The following is a 19,869-nucleotide window of genomic DNA, read 5'->3' on the forward strand; positions in this document are numbered from 1 at the left end:
GGGCGGCGCCAGGCATGCCACAACGGGCGGTCACAGCCGCCCGTAACACCCCTCCCCCCTCACGGAAACAATCATACATTGAACAATGCGACACTTACGACACGCCATTTACATTACAACTATATACACACTCACAGCCTTCACCACCTCCACCACACTCATAGTCCCGCCTGGAACCTTTCAGGTGGTCGCGACACTCGGCCTGATCTGGTCACGTATGACATTGGCGGCAACATTCCCCTCTGAGCGACGCCCACATCACCAGATGGGCCAGCTCTCCCGAGTAAGTGCATTAGCGGCACCTCGAGCAGAACGCCATGCTCGTTACCACAGTCGCTCACGGGATCCACCCCCACGGCCTCACCACGTCCATTTGGACCACTCGGATCCTGAACTGGCCGCAAGTCGGTCCGACGAGGGATGAACTCCTTGAGGTCGTTGTGGTGCACGACGCGTGTCTTGCCGCGGACGTCCTGTATCCGGTAGGTAACTTCCTCCCCCGGTGTGCCTCTTCTCTCGACGATGGTCACCGGTCCTTTAAACGGCAGACCCAGCTTCGGTTTTCCTCCCACAGCGGCAGTGTGGTCTCGTACCCACACCTTCAAGCCCGTTGGGTACGCGGTAAAATTGAGTTTGCTGTCATGGCGAACCGCCATTCGAGCAGCTGATTGGGAGGAGGCTCTCCTCACCTGTGCGAAGACCCGCTTCATGTTCTTCAGCCGTTTGTTCAGGAAGGTTTCAGCTGGTATTGCGACTTCATCGGTTCCGTACATTACATCCAAAGGCAACCGAGGCTCAAAGCCATGGATCATGTAGAAAGGTGTGTGACCGGTGGTTTCGTGGAGGGAAGAATTGTAGGCCATGGCGTATGATCTGGTACTTTCGTCCCAGTCAAGGCCCTGGCTGTCGATGTATTTCGACACCATGTCTTTCAGGGTCCTCATGAAGCGCTCCACCATCCCGTCGCTCTCAGGATGATAAGGCGTTGTTCTAGTCTTGTGGATGCCGAGCCTCTGATACAGCTCACGCATCATCAGAGATTCGAATTGAGCGCCCTGATCTGTGTGAAGCCTCTCGGGAACACCAAGCTCCTGAACCCAGTGAAGGAGTGCCTCCATCACCGTTTCTGTCTTCTGATTCGGCATCGGGAAGATTCGTACGAACTTTGAGAAGTAATCCATGATCACGAGCACATATCGGTTGCCTCTTCTCGACACAGGCATCTCCGTGATGTCCATGGCTATTCTCTGGAAGGGTCGTGAGGTAACCTCGGTAACCATCGGTGCTCGTCTTTTGGGTGCCGGTCTGTACCGCCGCTGACACGGCGTGCACGAGGCACAGAAGCTCCGGATGTCCTCATTCATCCCCGGCCAGACGAATCGAGCCTTCACCCGGGCGATGGTCCGTCTGCGACCCATGTGCCCGCTCGATGGATCATCATGCGCCAGTCGGATGATCTCGGCCCGTTCAGTTTGAGGCACCGCCGCCTGGAACTGTCGACCCGAGGCAATGCCGATTACTCCATTCATGACGCGCACCTTGCTCCAGTGTTTTCGCAGCACTCCCCACCCAGCGAACGCTGCAGGCCTTGGCTTCTCCTTCCTCTCGTGTGCTCTTCGGAGAGCCGACAGCGTCGCGTCACTGGCTTGCGCCTGGGCGATTGGAGGGAGGGTCCGTTCTTGGACTGATCGTGACACAGCGACTGATACAGCAGCCGGTTCCTGCGTAAGCCTTGAGAATACAGCAGTTGGAGCTACAAGAGTCACAACCGACTCAGGCGAACCGCCTTCCGTCGGCGCGGGCGAGCCGCCCGCTACTGACCCCACCGTCTCCGTTCTATCTCCTCTCTCTGAGACAGAGCGACCGGGACACCACCCCTGGCCTTGGGCTTGACCAGATCGGACCGCAGACGCCATATCTGGTGGTCTGCGAGACAGCGCATCAGCGTTCCCGTGGGCCAGACCGCTGCGGATCCGAACATTGAAGTCGAAAGAACTCAGCTCGATCGCCCATCGACCACGACGTCCTGTGCCGTCTCGCTCTGCTGCGATCGATGTCGGTATGTTTGCCAGCGGCTTGTGGTCGGTCACCACTTCAAATCTGGCACCAACAGTGTACTGACGGAAATGTCTGATGCCATGAACGATCGCCCAGAGTTCCTTATCGTAAGTCGGCCATCTCGTCTGCTGCTTTGTGAGTGCCTTACTCTCATAGGCGATCACCTTTTCCTCATCTCCAATGCGTTCAGCCAGCACCACACCCACGGCAGAGTTGCATGCGTCTGTATACAGGACGAACGTCCCTTCACCTGTTGGCAAAGCCAGTACGGGAGGCGAGGACAGAGTGGACTTCAACAGCTCGAATGCAATGCGCATCGGTTCGGACCACCTGATTCGTCCCTCCTCTACTGCGGCGTCCCTAAGTGGCTTTGTAATCGCGGCATACCCCTGAATAAACCGCGCGTAGTACCCGCACAGGCCTAAGAAGCTTTTCATCTCCTCCTCAGATGACGGCTGCGGCCAGGCCAGGACCTTGTCCACGTTATGCGGATCTGGAAGTATCCCTTCCTCGGAGACGAGATGTCCAAGGAAAGTCACCTCCTTGCGTGCGAATCGACATTTCTGTGCCTTTAGCTGAATGTTGCGGGAGCTGAACACACCGGATCCGAACGTCACTCTATTTGCAGTTTAGGGAGCACAAGCGCGTACCGCTCCACACGTCCCTCCGATCCCGTCTCCCGGGCCGCCGCCCGCCCAGCCAGGGCTAGCCGCCGACCCCGCCCCAGGGCCACGCGGCAGGGGCGGCGCCGGGCGCGGCCAGCCGGGGAGGCGCCACGGGCGGCGCCAGGCGTGCCACAACGGGCGGCCACAGCCGCCCGTAACACCCCTCCCCCACATGAGCACGAGTCATCCCACGAGCACGAGTGACCCCCCGCATGACAACCACACCAAAAACAGCCTCAACAAAACACAACAACAACAAAAACGACAACTTCGAATCATACATTCATACACACCGTCCCGAGCGCCCTCACACATGCCGCCTAGCGTCGGCCGCGCCCGAGCCACCCCGGCAGGTAGTCCATCAGTCGCCGGTAGCCGGCGGCGCTGAGGTGGACCCCGTCAGCCGAGAAGAACCTGCCGTCCATCTTAAAGCGCCGTTTCCTCCCCTCCCGCCGGCAGAGGCGTCGGCCGAGCGCGACGAAAGTGGAGTCGGTCTCGCGGCACAGTTCGCACAGCGCCCGTTCGAGCCAGAAGGCCGGGGTGGACTCCCACACTCTGCCACCGTCGCGGGCCGGCCGCGGCGTCACGCCGAGGATGGTCACGGCGCAACCAAGGCTACGGGTGTCGATGATGGTCTCCTTCAGCCGCCCCAGCGTCGCCACCACCGTGACCGGGTCGAAGGCGGCCCCCCTTGGGTAAACGTCATTACCGCCCAGCCATAAGATGACTTGGAGGTCCGTCAGCTCCCCTTTCCCACAGACCCACGCCCTTACTTCGGTCGCGCTCGACCGCAGCCAGCGGCTCAGAGTCAGCCCGGGGACCGCGCACACGGACAGGCGCCGAGGGGGGTCACACCGGAAGTCCGCCCTGCTCAGCATAGAATCTCCTATTAAGAGCACGGCGGACCCCGGCGGACCAGCCTCCGGCGAACCGCCGGACCCCTCAGCGATGTCCCCCAAGCCAAAGTCCGTGTCGATCGGGTCGCCCAGAATCTCGCCCAATATGTCGGCACCGTCGACCCCGACTGAAGCCCCCGCCAGGATGGCGGCGGCCGGAGATACCGGCTCGCCCAGAATTTCGCCCAATATGTCGGCACCGTCGACCGCGACTGAAACCTCCGCCAGGATGGCGGCGGTCGGAGATACGGGTGGTCGTCCGCCGCCCTCCTCGCCGTCTCCCGGGCGTCTCCTGTCAGGAGACGGGAACGATTCTCCATCTGGCTGCGTCCCCCACATGGCTTCACCCGCGGCATCACCATCCGCGGGTGGGACCTCCACCACCACCTCCACCAGGTCCGAGTCCGACGGCGCCGGCGACGACCACAGTGCGGAGGACGGCATCTCCGTCACCACCTCAGTCAGCTCCGCGTCCTGCTGCACGATCAGCGGCAGCCCGGCGTCCGCGGAAGGCATACCACCTCCCGAGAGCCCTCTGAGGAGACCCTGAAGCTGTTCCTCCAGTCGCTCGCGCTCGGCCCTTTCCTCGGCAACAGCCGTCCAGAGGCTGTCTAGCTCCAGCCGCGTAGGGTCCATCTGAAACTTAAAAATACAATCACCTTTTGGTTCACGAGCACTTCTTAGCAGCACAAGTCAATATCTGCCCACCCACCCTACTTGATGTAACAGGGTCTTCCACTACTTTCGGTTTCGATCAGGAGGGACCAAATTTGATTTCCCGCCTGAAACCTTTGACACACATCCTGACCTAGTCACATAATAGACCGGTCACGCTCCTGTTCTGCCGCAAAACCGGATCGAGAAGACACATCGGTCGAGGTGGGTCAGCGCTGGAAGCGACTAACGGGCACCCACCTCGACTGCGGCCTCCCCTCCTCACGAGGGACACCTCAACTTTGTGACCCCGGTGTCCCGGACCTCAGCTGACCAAGACGCCCCACTGGGCAGTCCCGCCGAAAATGGTCAGGAGCACCACACCCGTAACACCCGCTAGTTTTGGACGTATCAGGGCTGAAACGAGCAACAGTGAGTGCCTCCAAGGACGACTGCAGCTGCCCAACCTCCTGTTGAAGCTGACTTACTGTGTCCTGGAGCATCGCGCGCTCAGTTTCGGCGTCACGCTAGGCTAATGCTACCGACCCACTCGATGTTCGTTCCGTATCAGTGTTTCCTCCTTTATGTTTCAAAAACTTTTACCTGTCTCATACAGGGGCCGCGCATAGTCGAGTGCGACACCATCCAACAGAGGCAATAGCCGTTTACCCTATCAAAAAAGCACGACGCTGTCTCACAGGCTAACCGCCTGCGATACTACTCAGTCTCTAAATAATAATAATAAATAATCAAGGCTAACCGCCCCGAAAAATGCCTGCGGTAACCCTACCGTCCCCTCATCCACCACTGATCCGAGCAGACCGCTCGGCTCCGGCCATTAGTTAATCGGCTACAGTCTAAACACAATCATGCCAAACGATAATAACACAACAGACTCACCGTTGCCGTCGCCGGTCCTACCGACCGCGCCAAATGTTGCGGGAGCTGAACACACTCAGACTCGATGCTTTACTGTATTATCGGCAGAGGCCCAAACAAGAACCACAGAGCCAACCGCTCGTAACCACGGTCTCCCTGCCTCTCCCGGGCCGCCGACCGCCCAGCCAGCGCCAGCCCTCGACCCCGCCCGAGGGCCACGCGGCAGGGGCGGCGCCGGGCGCGGCCAGCCGGGGAGGCGCCACGGGCGGCGCCAGGCATGCCACAACGGGCGGTCACAGCCGCCCGTAACACATGTACAAAATGTATGTCTCAGAATTTTGATATCGATGACTGAAGGTCAGGTCAATTTTGCGACCTCCCCATTATAAGTCAATGGGAGAAAATTGAAATGCGTCTCTTTTGGACGAAAGACATTATAAACACTCCCAAACACTGAATTACAAGTGGTTTAGACACACTGAACATGAAAATGGTCTCCGTGACCCCTGTTTATGCCCTGAGGTCATCTTAGGTCACGAATGGTATCTAACAGTTTTTCGCAAATAACTTTTGATAGAGGCATGCTAGAGCGATGAAAACACCTTAGATGTGTTCAGCTCGACGATACGGATCGACTGATATGCAACATGACCCTTTCCGGTCAGGTCATGACCTTGACCTGAGGTCAAATTTTCAAGTTGACCTTTCAAGGTCAAGTTATAGTTCATTTGATGCGTCTTGACGAGAGGAACACGATGCCGGTAAAAGTAAGCTCGTACAAGGCTTGGGTCAAAACCCAGTAAACATGCCGACGTCGGCCCGACGTCGGGCCGAGGCTCGGCCCGACGTCGGCCCAACGTCGGTTCAACCTCCGCCCGACATCGGCTGGACGTCGGATATGCCCGCATGTTCCGACGCACAGCCGAAGTCCAGCCGACGTCGAGCCGACGTCGGGCCGAGGTCGTTTGCCGAGGTTGATGAGATCGTTTGTCGTTGGACCGACGGGGCCGACGTCGGCATGTTTAATGGGACAACGCGCCAAAAATATCAACCGGCGGCGGGATTCGAGCCCCCCAGTCGCCGACGTCGGCATGTTTACTGGGACAACAGTAACACGTCAAAAGCATCATCCGGCGATGGGATTCGAACCCCGTGTCAATTGAACGCGAGGTTAGTGCGCTAACCACTACACCACGCAGCCAGACGGCGAATTTAGTTTGTTTTGTTGGGCTATGCCCTTTCGGTCTGACAAGACCATTTCAGAGCCGGAAGGATGATAGGATGGAGACATTGGTCTTCTTGGCGAGCACCCTGGGTCCAGTTCATATAGAGTCCCTGGTCCCATTGCTGTTACGTGACACTTATTGGAAAGAGCGACCCCACAATGGATTCATATAGCCACTCTTACACACCTGCACCAACGTTTCCCAAAGTGTCCCTTTGATAAGTGGCACTTTGGCAAAGTGACACTTGCCGACTGGCCTTTCTATATGAACTGGGCCCGGCCCTGGTGAGTTGACGGGGCTGAGCCTGACCAAAGGATAGGCCGAGCAGCCCCCAATCACTTACCGCACCCGGCTACGGGCGAGCTCGGCTTACGGGCAATCCCAAATGGGATAAAGTTTCCCGTCCAGTCCGGATCAGGGGGTTGCGGCGTGGAGGAAAATTTGAGTTTCCTGAGGATATTTTGAATACAGAAGCTCTTTATGAAACACGAAACATGTATTTTATATCATTTTAACGGTCAAAACAGCGGACGATGTCGGTCCGACGTCGCCCCGACGTCGGTCCGACGTCGGCTGGACCTCAGCAATTGATCTCGGTCCGACGTCGGCCCGACGTCGGCTGGTCCTCGGCTGGACGTCGGAACATGCGGGCATATCCGACGTCCAGCCGATGTCGTGCCGAGGTTGGACCGACGTCGGGCCGACGTCGGCATGCCGATGCCGAGTTGCCGACGTCACCCCGACGTCGGCCGACGTCGGGCCGACGTCGGCATGTTTACTGGGAAGTTATTGCAGAAAAACTGTTTCCGAAAAAAATCGGCTATTTTTGCAGTTTTTGCCCCCTGCAGGCAAAACCGTTGACGTTAGGTCAAATCTGAGAGAATTATTCAGAAAGGGCGTTAATAGGGCTATCGAATGCGCTTTTCCGCGGCGCTGTAGCTCTATTGGTTCCCTAGTTATGCGTTGGCTTCTTGGAAATTTTCGACATTCGACCTGGAAATCGGCGAAATTTTGCCTTCAATGACCTCTGGTGACCTGACCTTTGACCTGACCAAAAATTGACCGAAGTGATTTCGTCATTATTTTTGACGCTCTTTAGAACGCCGCCTTCCGCGTATCGCTACGTGGCCCAGGAGCCGAGTTAGAAGGGGGGTGTTCAAACACCCCCCCAGCAGGGCGTGGAAATCCAGGACCCCCAGCCGGGCGCGGGTTAAAGACCCACCGTGTTATCATACATGCAGATCCTAAGCCATACGAGGTGAAAATACCCAGTCGTCAATCACTGTAACATACGTAAGGTATGTGGCACAGTCCATAACTTGATAGGTGGCGCCAGCAGTAATACTGGTGCAGAGAGTGTCGAAGCAATGACAATATCGGACAATGCATTACCCAATGCCGCAACGGCAGCAACACTCCTCCCCCTTTTAGCGACTCAGCGCGGAGTTAAGGCCATTATTCATCCACCAGTACCCCCGTCGCATCCAGTTCACCGCACAGCAGAGCGTTCAGTTCGTCAGCGGCATCCCCTCTTTACCTATCAGCAGGTCGATTAGTTCATCAGCAACAGGCCAAATATGTCAGCCGCCGAGCAGACCGGCACTACACCACCCAACCAGTGGCCGCACTGCCATCAGCCACTCCATTGTGGTACGGCCACGACACTCATGGCGGCTGCCATGGTCAGCTGAGCACCCAACAACCAAGTACACACAGCTCCAGTGGTCCGCAGGGCAGCACAAGCGCAGAAGTCACCTCCGCAGCCGCACCTCTGATCCCGGCTCCGTCACGCGTTCTCCCCCGTGTTCACGGTAGGACTCCTTCGCCATGGTCGTCAGCTCATCCGTACTCCAGGTCGCAGGCATCACCTATCTCCGCCAGAGTCCACCATGGCTCGGAAGACAGAGACAGGCCACCAGCCAGGCGGCCAGGTGGGGACGCAGACGACATCAGCAGCGCCGCCGCTATGAGCCAGCGCCCCCACCACGCCACCCGTCGAGGGACCAGCGCAGTTAGCCGCAAGATCAGATAGATGATCTTCATGATAGTGGCCGGGTACGCCGCTATCGCCATATCCATCGCACACAGACCAGGTTAATCTGGAACGCCGGCACACTCTGAGCCATGAACCAGCGTGATAATCCCGGCAGCAGAGCCTCAGACAGCATCACTGGTTCCCTGACGGCTTCACGTCAGCACTCCTCCTCCATCCACCCAGTCAACCAGGGTCGCAGCACCCATCGGTCACCGCCACAGCCCGAAGCCATGACTGGGTCCGTCAGCGCGGCTAGAGGCAGACCGTCGGCCTGACAGTCAGGTAGCCGGCCGGTACTCTCCGGCCACGCCGCCGTCGGCTCCTCAGTCAAGTGGTCAGCTGTCGAGGAGACAGCAAGGTTAGGCTCTCACGGGGACAAGGTAGGGGTTGGGGTGGGGCTACGTTCGGAAACGTGATTACCGAATGGCACGTCGCCCTGCCCAGCTTCATAGCTTCATTCCACCGATGTCAGCAACTGCTGTCTTCTCTTCTACCTCCTCTCTTCACTGCCGCTATTTCTAAGGAGCTGGATGAATCGACGGCTGACTGGCTGACAAAGGCAGGTGACAAAATGACTCCAGACGCTGATGCTCGCCGCCAGCAGAAGAAGTGGGACTATCCCCTCGCAGAAAAGCAGAGAGATTCTCTGCTGGCTGCGGCCAACCAGTTTGAGCGCGCTCGACTCCTCAGCGCAGCGACACCTGAGAGCGGCGCATGGATGCGAGCATTACCGTCTGCGAGTCTCGGCACCCTTCTAGATAACAACACCGTCCGTATCGCCATAGCCCTACGAGTCGGGGCCGACGTGAACAGCAGCCATGTCTGCAAGTGCGGCGCGGTGGCAGACTGCAAGGGTCATCACACGCTCACATGCCGCTTCAGCGCTGGAAGACTTCCCCGACACACAGCGTTGAATGAGGTCATCAGGAGAGCTCTGCAGTCGGCCGGCGTGCCCGCCCTCTTAGAACCGCTCGGCATCAATCGAGGTGACGGCAAACGCCCAGATGGAATGACCATCTTCCCTTTCACACAGGGACAGTGCCTTGTCTGGGATGTTACGTGCGTCAACACGTACGCTGAGTCCCGCCTCGCCTCGGCGGTGGTCCAAGCAGGGGCAGCTGCCGCTGAAGCGGAAGAAGAAAAACGTAGAAAATACCCAGAACTCTGTCGGCGCTTCCGTTTTCAGCCAATCGCTTTTGAGACAAGTGGCTCCTGCGGCCCATCAACAAAGAGTCTTCTCCGAGAAATCGGAGCTCAGGTGTCCGCGGTCACGGGAGAGAGACGGGAGACGGAGTGGCTTCTCCAGCGGTGTTCGATCGCCATCATCAGAGGCAACGCAGCTTCCATCCTGCTGACAAGCACTTCGCTTCCTTCCCGCCCACCTCAGCGTTTGGAGGTGGCCAAGGATGTCCGACAGCGCAGCCAGTGCCAGCTTGAGGCGCGCAAGAAGAGGAGACAAGCAGGGTCAGAGAGCAAGGCACAGACGACCAGTCACGACCTACAGCTGAATCCAGTCATCCCGCCGCTCGACTCGGACAAGAACAGCAAGGACCCACTCTACATCGGCCTGCCCAACTATGGGAACACCTGCTATCAAAACGCCACCCTGCAATCCCTGCTGGGTCTCCAACCGTTCCAGAGTGAGATGGTGTCCCTGATCTCGGGCCCGGTCGAAAGCGGCCAGTGCCGCACGCTGTGTGGCGTTGCCAAACTGATGGATCTTCGCCAGAAGGCGCTCAGCAAATTAGTCTTCAGCCACCTGAATGACCTGCGCGATGTTTTCGCCGACATCGATCCGGCGTTTCGAGGCACCGAGATGCAGGACGCCAACGAGTTCCTGTTGCGCCTGCTGGACACAATGAAAGACGAAGTCGACGCTCGACGATCGACAGACAACCCGGTCCGCGACAACTTCCATTACCAGACCCTCGAGAGTTACAGGTGCACAAAGTGTCATGAGACAGTTCTGAAGCGCCAAGAGAACATCAGCTGGTTTGGGAGCGTACCGCACCACCAGGGCACCGAGGCGCCCACGCTGCAGGACGCGCTGCGGCTGAGCATGCGACCCGACCGGCGCCACCTGCTCTGTCAGCACTGCTGCCACGATGAGTGTTACGTCACCACCAAGATAAGTCAGCTTCCCAGGACACTGATCCTCCAACTGAACCGGTGTGTCTTTCTGGGGGATGAGGCGAAGAAGATCCGGACCAAAGTGAGCATCCCCAAGTTCCTCTCGCTGAACGAGTTTGTCGCGGACGACGTCACCCGGCCTCCCGAGTGGAACTGCACAAATCCTTCCCTGTGTACTAGGGAGTCGGAGGTTCCCTCAGGCCCACCGGCCGCCACCGCCGCCCCAACAGCGCCCACCACTGCAGGCTCTCCAGTGTCGGCCGGAGCCACGGCGCCGGCTCGTCCTTCGCCATCGGCGACTGCTGCTGCTGAGTCGCCGCCATTGCCGCCACCCGAGCTGCAGGTGTTGGACGCCGCCAACTCATACTCGAAGCCGGGGCGGACCCGTGAGGACAAGGGTCGCGAGCTCCATGTTATCAGGAGGTCACAGGAGAGAGAGCCGGCCGGCGCCGTGGAACAGGTGCACCTTTCCGAGTTTTGCATCCAGGAAGATCAGTCGCTCCGTCCCGTCGACCTGGTCGGCGACTCTACGTATCGGCTGGTGGGCGTCATCAGCCACTACGGCTGCACCGCGCACTCGGGACACTATGTGTCTGACGTGTACAGTGTAGGACGGGACATGTGGTTCCATTACGACGACCAGCGAGTCAGCTGCGTGGACGAGGCGTACGTCCTGAATGAAGGTCACCAACGGGACGGTTATACCTTCTTTTACCTCCACAAGGAGCTCTGCAGCCAGATAGTCAGGATGGAGGGTGGGGGACTGTAACTGCCGCACGGAGGATTGGCGCTTGAACGCCTCCTGACCGTGTCCGAGCGGGCATGTGTGTATGGGTTTGTGTGTGCGTGTGTGTGGATATGTACCGGAAATATTCTGTATCACCTTTTTATTTGTATCTTCTCCGAATGGCCTGTTGAAATTATCGGGGAATTACAATACCAAAATACCAATTTGTAATTACAATACAAAACGGGCAATTACAATACCATCAAGGTATTATATACGAGAAATTATCAATATAACGGGCAATTACAACATAACGTCATATAGAGTTCACACCAAATGCAATAATTCAGAAAAAACATAAGCAACAGCGCAGCAGGGTAGAGGGCGCAGTGCTTCCTGAGGCCTGCCACGCTGCGCAAATATCAGTCTATATATCAGCAACGATGTATCACCATCGATAACCCAAGGGAAAGTAGAAATGATAAAGGGAAAAGTATAAGAAAAGAATGAAGAGCTAAAAAAGGAAAAAACTAGTATGAATCAATAAAGATAACCTTAATAGATTTTTTGAAGTTGGATTTAGAGGAAGGAATGTCTCGGATATCCGGGATAAGAGGACTAATGGTTCTGTTCCAGACCCTCGGTGCTTGGTAAAATAAATTAAACAAAATGTAGTTCCTATGTTTATAATTAGGCAGCCTCTCAGCACCATCCGTGTGCACAGTTTCACAGAAATGTATGTTGCCTCTAAGATTTCGAGCCGAGTGATACAGATGGAACCTCCTGGCCAATGTCCATGGTAAATGATCATGTAGGAAGTCATGCAGCACAAGAAGAAGCTGGTACTGAAGAAGGTCAGTAATCTTCAGGAGTCTCAGCTCTCGAAATAGGGGTCCTGTATGGGCAATTCGCCCTGTTCCAGCTACTAGACGAATAGCACGTTTCTGCAGTACGATTAGCGGTTGCAAGGAAGATTCATAATTGGACCCCCAGGTAACAAGACAATAAGTGAAGTATGGGAGAACAAGAGCGTTATCTAAGAGTAATACCTGCTTCCTATCAAATAAATATCTTGCCCTACTAATTATACCTAAGTTCCTACTGACAATGGATGAGACCTTTCCAATATGCGACTTAACCCTATTAGTGGCAGGGGGGTGTTTTTATCCACCCCTCAGGTTTTTCGGGAATATCTCCGAAACCGCTGAAGCTACGATACTGAAATTTTCTGACTTTTCCTAAAACTAAATTGGGCACATTCCCTGAAAATTTCAAGTTCATAACTTTACCAGGGGCGGCTCCAGAGCACTGGGAATTGGGGGGTCCTATTCGTGAAGCGAGTCATTTGGGCGAAGATCACGATGCTGCACCAGTTTTACGAACAGTGAATGAAAGGTAGCACGTTATAACATATACAAAGTTATTGTGCATCCTCTTTTGACACGTTTTTGCTATAATAGGCGGATCCAGGCGTCCAAAAAGGGGGGTTATTTTTTACCTCCCAACATAGGTGCCCTGACACCGCCTATGCATGACCAATACAATTTTAGTCGGGTCCGTATCAAAGCGTCCAAAACCGCAGCATCCAAAGTACGCAACATCCAAAACCGCAGCGTCCAAAGTACGCAACGTCCAAAATACGTCCAAAATCGGGTTTATAGGGGGCATTCACAAAGTCCAAAACCGAAACATCCAAAACCGCACCGTCCAAAAACGTATCATCCAAAAAACGCAACATCCAAAGACGCAACATCCAAAGTACGTAACCTCCAAAACCACAACGTCCAAGACCACGACATCCAAGACACGCAACATCCAAAACCAACCTAACCTAACCTAACCTAACCTAACCGAACCTAACCTAACCAAACCGAACCTAACCTAACCTACTGATTTTTGCCTATCCCTAACCCAACCTAACCTAACCTAACCTAACCTACTGATTTATGCCTACCGGGGATAAGGAAACCCAACCTAACCTAACCTAACCTAACCTAACCTAACCTTACCTGGGTGGCTATCAAAGCATACAAAAGCGCAGCGTACAATCCTCAAAACATACAAAATTGCAACATACAACGCGCAAAACCTACAAAACAGGCCAGGTAGGGGACAGCCCAAACGTACAAAAGCGCAGCGTACAAAATCCCAACGTACAAAAGTTTACCGTCCAATGGGTAAAGCGTACAATGGCAAATCAAACAATGATCAGAACGTACAAAATTGGAACGTACAATGGCATATCAAACAAACGCGCATCATACAAAATTGCAACCTACAAAACGAGATGATCGTATCATACAAAATCGCAACGTCTAAAATCGGAAGGTACAAAATGCCTCTGGTTGACGCCGGGTGAATTGATATTTAACAATTCAGCCACCAGATGGGGTAATGGTGCTGTGGCAGTGGTTTTTTGGAAGCCACCAGGAAATAGAGTGGAATGCCACTAAGTCCCTTAGAAACACGATACCTCTGGACGCTCTACTGGCCGGCTATCGACGCTGCGGGCGGTCGGAGGGTGCCGAGGGGAATGGTTCCGAGCAGGCGGGAACACGATACCTCTGAACGCTGCACCGGCCGACTATCGACGCTGCGGGTGCCGCGTGGACCGGTGCCGAGCAGGCGACGAGGAGAAACGGGCATCAGGACCGTGAGAAATCTATTATATTGGCGGGTGTGCATATGTAGGTAAATGAGGCAAACGTGCATAGGTATGTAACACCTTCATCCTTGATCACATACCCCTACCCACGCACTGCGGGGGGGGGGACTGTTTGAACAACCCCTCCGGTTTCTCGCGAATATCTAAAAAACGGCGGCTCAGAGTGCCGCCGTGTTTTGCACATCTTATCATACATCTTTTCTACACCTTCTGTGAAAACTTCAGACCAAAGTCATCCAAGGTCAGGTCACCATATCACGTCAAGTGACCTTACTACATGAAAAGTTTCAATGCCTGTCACAGCTACACCGAGTGACTGATCACTTTGAAACTTTGAGCAACTGATAAAACAACAGTATACACAATACACATAATGTATACAATAATTATAATAATGATACACAAAATTATCTCTCGGAACTTCGATATCGGTGACCTAAGGTCAGTTCAATTTTGCGACCTCTCCATTATAAGTCAATGGGAGAAAATTGAAAGGCGCCTCTTTTGGACTAAAGCCATTATAAACACTCCAAAACACTGAATTACAAGACACTAAGACACATTGAACATGAAAATAGTATCCGAGACCCCTGTTTATGCCCCTGAGGTCATCTCAGGTCACGAATAGTATCTAACAGTTTTTCGCGAATACATTTTGATAGAGGCATGCTAGAGCGATGAAAACGCCTTGGATGTGTTCAGCTCGACAATACGGATCGACTGATATGCAACATGACCCTTTCCGGTCAGGTCATGTTGGTAAAAGTAAGCTCGTGCAAGACTTGAGTCAAAAGTTATTGCAGAAACACTTTCCAAAAAATCGGTTATTTTGGCAGATTTTGCCCCCTGCAGGCAAAACCGTTGGCGCTAGGTCAAATCTGAGAAAATTATTCAGAAAGGGCGTTAATAGGGCTATCGAAGTCGCCTTTCCGCGGCGCTGTAGCTATATCGGTTCCTGAGTTATGCGTTGGCTTCTTGGAAACTGTCGACATTTGACCTGAAAATCGGCGAAATTTTGCCTTTGACCACTGGTGACCTGACCTTTAGCCTGACCAAAAAAGTGACCGAAGTGATTTCGTTATTATTTTTGGCGCTCTTTCGAACGCCGCCTTCCGCGAATCGCTACGTGACCCGGAGTCGAGTTATAAGTAAGTGTTCAAACACCCCCCCCCCCCCAGCAGGGCGTGGAAATCTAGGACCCCCAGCGGGACGCGGGTTAAAACACATTTGGAAAATATAATATCTTCAATACAATGTGCGCTAACCAGTTTTCTCAGTAATTCAGCTAGCAAATATCGTGCTGTGTTGTTTACATCGAGGGTCGAACTTAACCCGCGCCGTGCTGGTGGCCTAAGTTTTCTGTGTCGTGCTGGGGGGAGGCGTTTTCACGTCCCCGTCTAACTCGGCTCCTGGGTCAAAGGTCACGTCACCAGAGGTCATCAAAGGTAAAATGTTGCCTATTTCAACATTTTCCCAAACACTCAACGCATAACTCGGGAACCAATAGAGCATACAGCGCCACAGAAAAGCGCATTCAACAGCTCTTTCAAAGGCCTTTCCGAGTGTTGTTGTTAGATTTGACCTCAGGTCAAATATAAATTGTGACGTTAGTAACAACGCACGATACGTTAGACGCTGGCAAAACACCAATACGGGCGAGGGTTAAATCATATGTGAACCAACCAGTTTTTGAGTGGCTAACCTAGCAAACATTGTAAATGTGTTCAGCAGGATGTTTACAGTGAGGGTTGAACTTGAAAAAGACGGATTGCACGATGGGACCGCGGCCGGAATTAGCGCGACATTGGTGGATTTGCCGCCCTTTCCCAAACTGAGTTAGACTGTTCCACGTAGTTCAGAAATGTCCAATTCCATGGACCACGAATCTGCAAATATTTTTCGTCCATGTTGTATAACGTCCGCGCCACATCAGCCCAAATACAAAGTTCTGTGACAAGCATCGTAGACCCGTTTTCGCACGGAGAAAAGAAGCAGCTAATGTAGGTAAGAAAAAATGTATATTAGACGGCTTTATCAATATTTTCGGGGTCTAACCTGATAGTTTAGACCATGGGCTTCACGATGGAAAGAAAAACTTATAACGGAATATATAAATACGCTTCAAATGTTAAGTTTGTAGGTGTTTTTAAAATTGTGAGTTAATTTTACTGTTATAAACATTCTAGAATGCCGATATGAAACGTCCCGCTAGGTCGCGCTCTTCTTTTATCAATATGATCTTTACCGATCAATTGCCTTTCAGAAAATGTATAATTTAGCTGCTTCAGCCTGCTACATCGAAAATGAGGGGCATTTTTTATTTTACTTCAGGTCGCCGGCGCTGGCCGTGCGCGGTTACCACGAGCCGGCCGGAAGCTGGGAGTAACAGATCGACAGATCCTCCTAGGAAATGAACAAGGCTGCCAAGTGCCAACTATATTTAAGTTTTGTCCGGAAATATCCGTACCTGCTATCGGAGTGTCTGATACACTTTTCTTTCTGACCCTCACTTTATTTGTTATATAGTCCATCAGGCTATCAGATTCCCATCATGGTTTTGGTGGCTACATTATTTGCTTAGGTATGGGAATTTCCGGTTCCGTCATGACTTGACCTGGCAGGTGATGCCATCTTATCACGTGACCGAACCGAGTCAAGGTCAACGCAGGTCAACTGATTAATTAATTAATTAATTAATTAATTAAATGACTAATGATTATTTACTTAACCCGCGAGTTGCTGGGGGGGGGCGTCAAACGCCCCCACTTTTTTCGCCGGGCCATAGCATAAAAACGGCGCGCCGCAGGCGCGCCAAATTTTGGGTACCTGTAGGGAATTGATTGAAGTTTATTGTGACAAAGTTTCATAAAAATCGGTCTGAAAATTTATGACATATCGAGGTTTTAGTGACGTCATGATTTCTGAGTTTTCGACCAAAAACGGCATATGTTCAAAAAATCATATAAAATCACAGAATAGACATATAGACATGCCGTAAACGCCATTAGACTGCCAATACCATGGAGAATGAAATGGCTATCTTCGATTATTGATTATCGTTCCGCATTTTCCAAAATCTTGAACTGAATCTTGGCAATTTCTCGTGACTACTTCACGACCATGATACATGAATTTCTTAAATTGAACTTTTTTAGCCAAACACGTACACATATGATAAAATGAATGTCACCATCGTGTTCTACGCCCCAAATTACCCATAAAACATGTGGCACAGGCTGCGAATATCAGTTTTTATTTTTGGGGATATGTGCCTGCCCGGTTGACCTGACCTTGACCCTGACCTATGCTTGACTGACCCCTGCATGGAGCTGACACTCTTGTAGGCCCTATACGATGGATTGTGCACCGTTTTGACAGAGTTTATGACGAGAGGCGCCCATTGCGAAGTCCTGAAGTCCATGCTACTGAAAGCCCGATTTCAGGTGTTTGACCTGACCTTGACCTGACCTGTGACCTCAAAATTCAACTTTAACACGCGCACTGCAGCGGGTCTGAGCCGAACACGAACTGCAGGGGGGGGGGGGTTGAAAACAACCCCCCCCCCTGAAATCTCGAAAACGGCGCAACGTAGCGACAAGCGGTAAACGGCGTTGGATAGGTTGAGATGAGATCTACAAGAAATACTAAGATCATTTTTGGGTCAGGTCAAAAACGAGGTCACCAGAGGTCACCGAAGACAAAATGTTACGATTTTCACAACAGGAATTTCGCGGTAGTTTTTCTTGAATAACTTGTCTTGCACACAAGACAGAGGATCGATTCGAACGCCATCGTTCTTAGCTCGTCAAGGCGCATCGAATGATATATGATATGACCTCGAAAGGTCAAGTTGAAAAATACCTCAGGTCAAGGTCATGACCTGACCGAAATAGGTCATGTTGCATATCATTCGATCCGCATTGACGAGAAAAACACGATAAACGTCGAACGGAGTCTCTATCTCTATTCAATCTCAAGTTATTGAAGAAAAACCGCTGGTGACCTCAGGTGACCTAAGATGACCTGGAGATCACCTTCCAAAGGTCAAAAGTGATATGTTTCGGTGAAATCACCAACAGGGACCTGTAATACTATGATCCTGAGCGTATTGAAGTCATAGGATGGCATTCAGAGTAAGTTGAAATTTCTCCCATTGACTTATAATGGGCCGGTCGCAAAAATGACCTGACCTTAGGTCATCGATATAAAAATTCCGAGATATACAAGTTGTAGCTCGTGATGACTTTACTATTTCCTGTGGGTTTCAAGATCATATCTCAACAACTGTGGGCTTGGTGAGATTGCAAACTTCGAAATTTACGCTTCGAGGTAGGGTCACTTGACCTGACCTGGTGACCTGACCATAGGTCACCTGGGGTCAAAATTTTTACTCAAGGTGTGCAAAAGTTGGGAGAACAGGTATGCAAAATTTGGCGGCGCTACGCGCCGCCGTTTTCTCGCGATTTGCGAAAAACCACAGGGGGGGGGTTGAAAACAACCCCCCCCCCCTGCAGTGCGCGTGTTAAAGTACTCATCTGAAGCGTCTCGTCGCGTTCTTTCGTTTGCCGCCTCGTGCGTTTCGCTGCGCCTATTGGTTCTCGAGTTATCGGCTGGGGGCGTTTAACGCCCCCCCCCCCCCCCCAGCAAACGGTGGGTGGCGAAATACCCCAGCAACTGCCGGGTTAAGTATATCAGGAATTGCTTCGAAAGTACACCGACTACCATTTGTATGATTCTATCATCCCTTTCATGTGAAAAGCGGGCACGAAACACGAAAAAGTACTGATGTCGCGCTAATTCTCGCTCCGGTCCCATTGTGCATTGTGAGAAATAGTTTTAGTGTCTATGCTACATATTTTGCGACCGATACCCCCTGAACCCGATTACGACTCGCTGACGAAGTTTTGTAAATACAATTTGAAAGCTCCGACCCGAACGATTTCTTGTGGAGTGAAGCTCTCATTCACTTATTGCATTAACAAACTCCACAGTCCACATCATATATCTTTATGTGTAACTAAGCTGTTGGTGGCGGTAAACAGTAAACACCCATTTGGATGTCGGCGGTGACGCCTAATGGTTGAGCTGACCTGACCCCACCTACCCAAAATCCACGGATACATCGTCTTTGATCAAAACTAGCACGAAATTCGAAATCAGAACCCCGAAAAAAACTCACATAACAACCTCATTTTAAAAAGTTAAAATAGGCCACGATTTCCCTGACTTTTAAGTCATTTACCCGAATTGAAATGCCGACTAATGACCGGCGATCTTAACCCGCGCCCCAGTGGCGGTCTCAGCCAACTTCGCCCTAGTGGGGGGGGGGGGGCATATGTTACCACCCACCTCTAACTCAAAAACTAAGAGGGATAGAAAGACGCGGTAAAAAGCAGTCGATAGCTCTCAATGTGTACGTTTGAAAGTATTTCAGTCATTTTTCACCTTAGAGCAATATTGGGGTCACCAGAGGTCATCAAAGGTCAAAATTTGCCAATTGTCATGATATTTTTCAGAAAACATGCCGCTATCTCAGGAACTATGGTAGATAGAAAAACGCATGGAACAGCAAACGATAGCTTTTGAGCTCTTCTTTTGAAAACGTCATTATCAATATTGACCTCAGGTCAACGGTTTAGCCTCCAGAGGGCAAAAACTCCAAAAATAGCTGTTTTTACGAAAAGTGTTTTTCGACAATAACTTTTGACTACAAAAAGCCACGGCATTTCTATAGCCAGAATCGTGTTCCCCTCGCCGAGACGCGTCGAATGAACTATAATTTGACCTTGAAAGGTCAACTTGAAAATTTGACCTCAGGTCAAGGTCATGACCTGACCGGAAAAGGTCATGTTGCATATCAGTCGATGCGTCTCAACAAGACAAACACAATGAGACCATCCCCAGCGTTCTATCTCTTTCCAATCGCGAGTTATT

General features: G+C 52.4%; 2 protein-coding genes across 2 annotated transcripts; one reads left to right on the forward strand and one right to left on the reverse strand.

Annotated features, from left to right (window-relative positions):
* Positions 1-2,642: 2,642 nt before the first annotated feature.
* On the reverse strand, positions 2,643-5,252 carry LOC122392261. Its single transcript, XM_043386926.1, has 2 exons — positions 5,174-5,252; positions 2,643-4,255 (listed from the first exon to the last, which is right to left on the reverse strand). The coding sequence occupies exon 2, from the start codon at positions 4,253-4,255 to the stop codon at positions 3,044-3,046; it is 1,212 nt and encodes a 403-aa protein (XP_043242861.1). The 5' UTR covers positions 5,174-5,252; the 3' UTR covers positions 2,643-3,043.
* Positions 5,253-8,267: 3,015 nt separating this feature from the next.
* On the forward strand, positions 8,268-11,312 carry LOC122392256 (ubiquitin carboxyl-terminal hydrolase 37-like). The gene is made up of 2 exons (XM_043386922.1): positions 8,268-8,309; positions 9,801-11,312. The coding sequence occupies exons 1-2, from the start codon at positions 8,268-8,270 to the stop codon at positions 11,310-11,312; spliced, it is 1,554 nt and encodes a 517-aa protein (XP_043242857.1).
* Positions 11,313-19,869: the final 8,557 nt, after the last annotated feature.

This window comes from Amphibalanus amphitrite, unplaced genomic scaffold (genome assembly GCF_019059575.1).
Source record: "Amphibalanus amphitrite isolate SeventyFive unplaced genomic scaffold, NRLGWU_Aamphi_draft 000477F_arrow, whole genome shotgun sequence".
In the NCBI taxonomy this organism is placed as follows: domain Eukaryota; kingdom Metazoa; phylum Arthropoda; class Thecostraca; order Balanomorpha; family Balanidae; genus Amphibalanus; species Amphibalanus amphitrite.

Excerpts from the sequence above, each read along its gene's own strand:
- LOC122392261 (XM_043386926.1), bottom strand. The coding sequence starts at position 4,255 with ATGGACCCTACGCGGCTGGAGCTAGACAGCCTCTGGACGGCTGTTGCC.
- LOC122392256 (XM_043386922.1), top strand. The coding sequence starts at position 8,268 with ATGGCTCGGAAGACAGAGACAGGCCACCAGCCAGGCGGCCAG. Across the intron at positions 8,310-9,800 it reads GCCACCAGCCAGGCGGCCAG|CGTTTGGAGGTGGCCAAGGA; the intron begins GTGGGGACGCAG and ends CGCCCACCTCAG.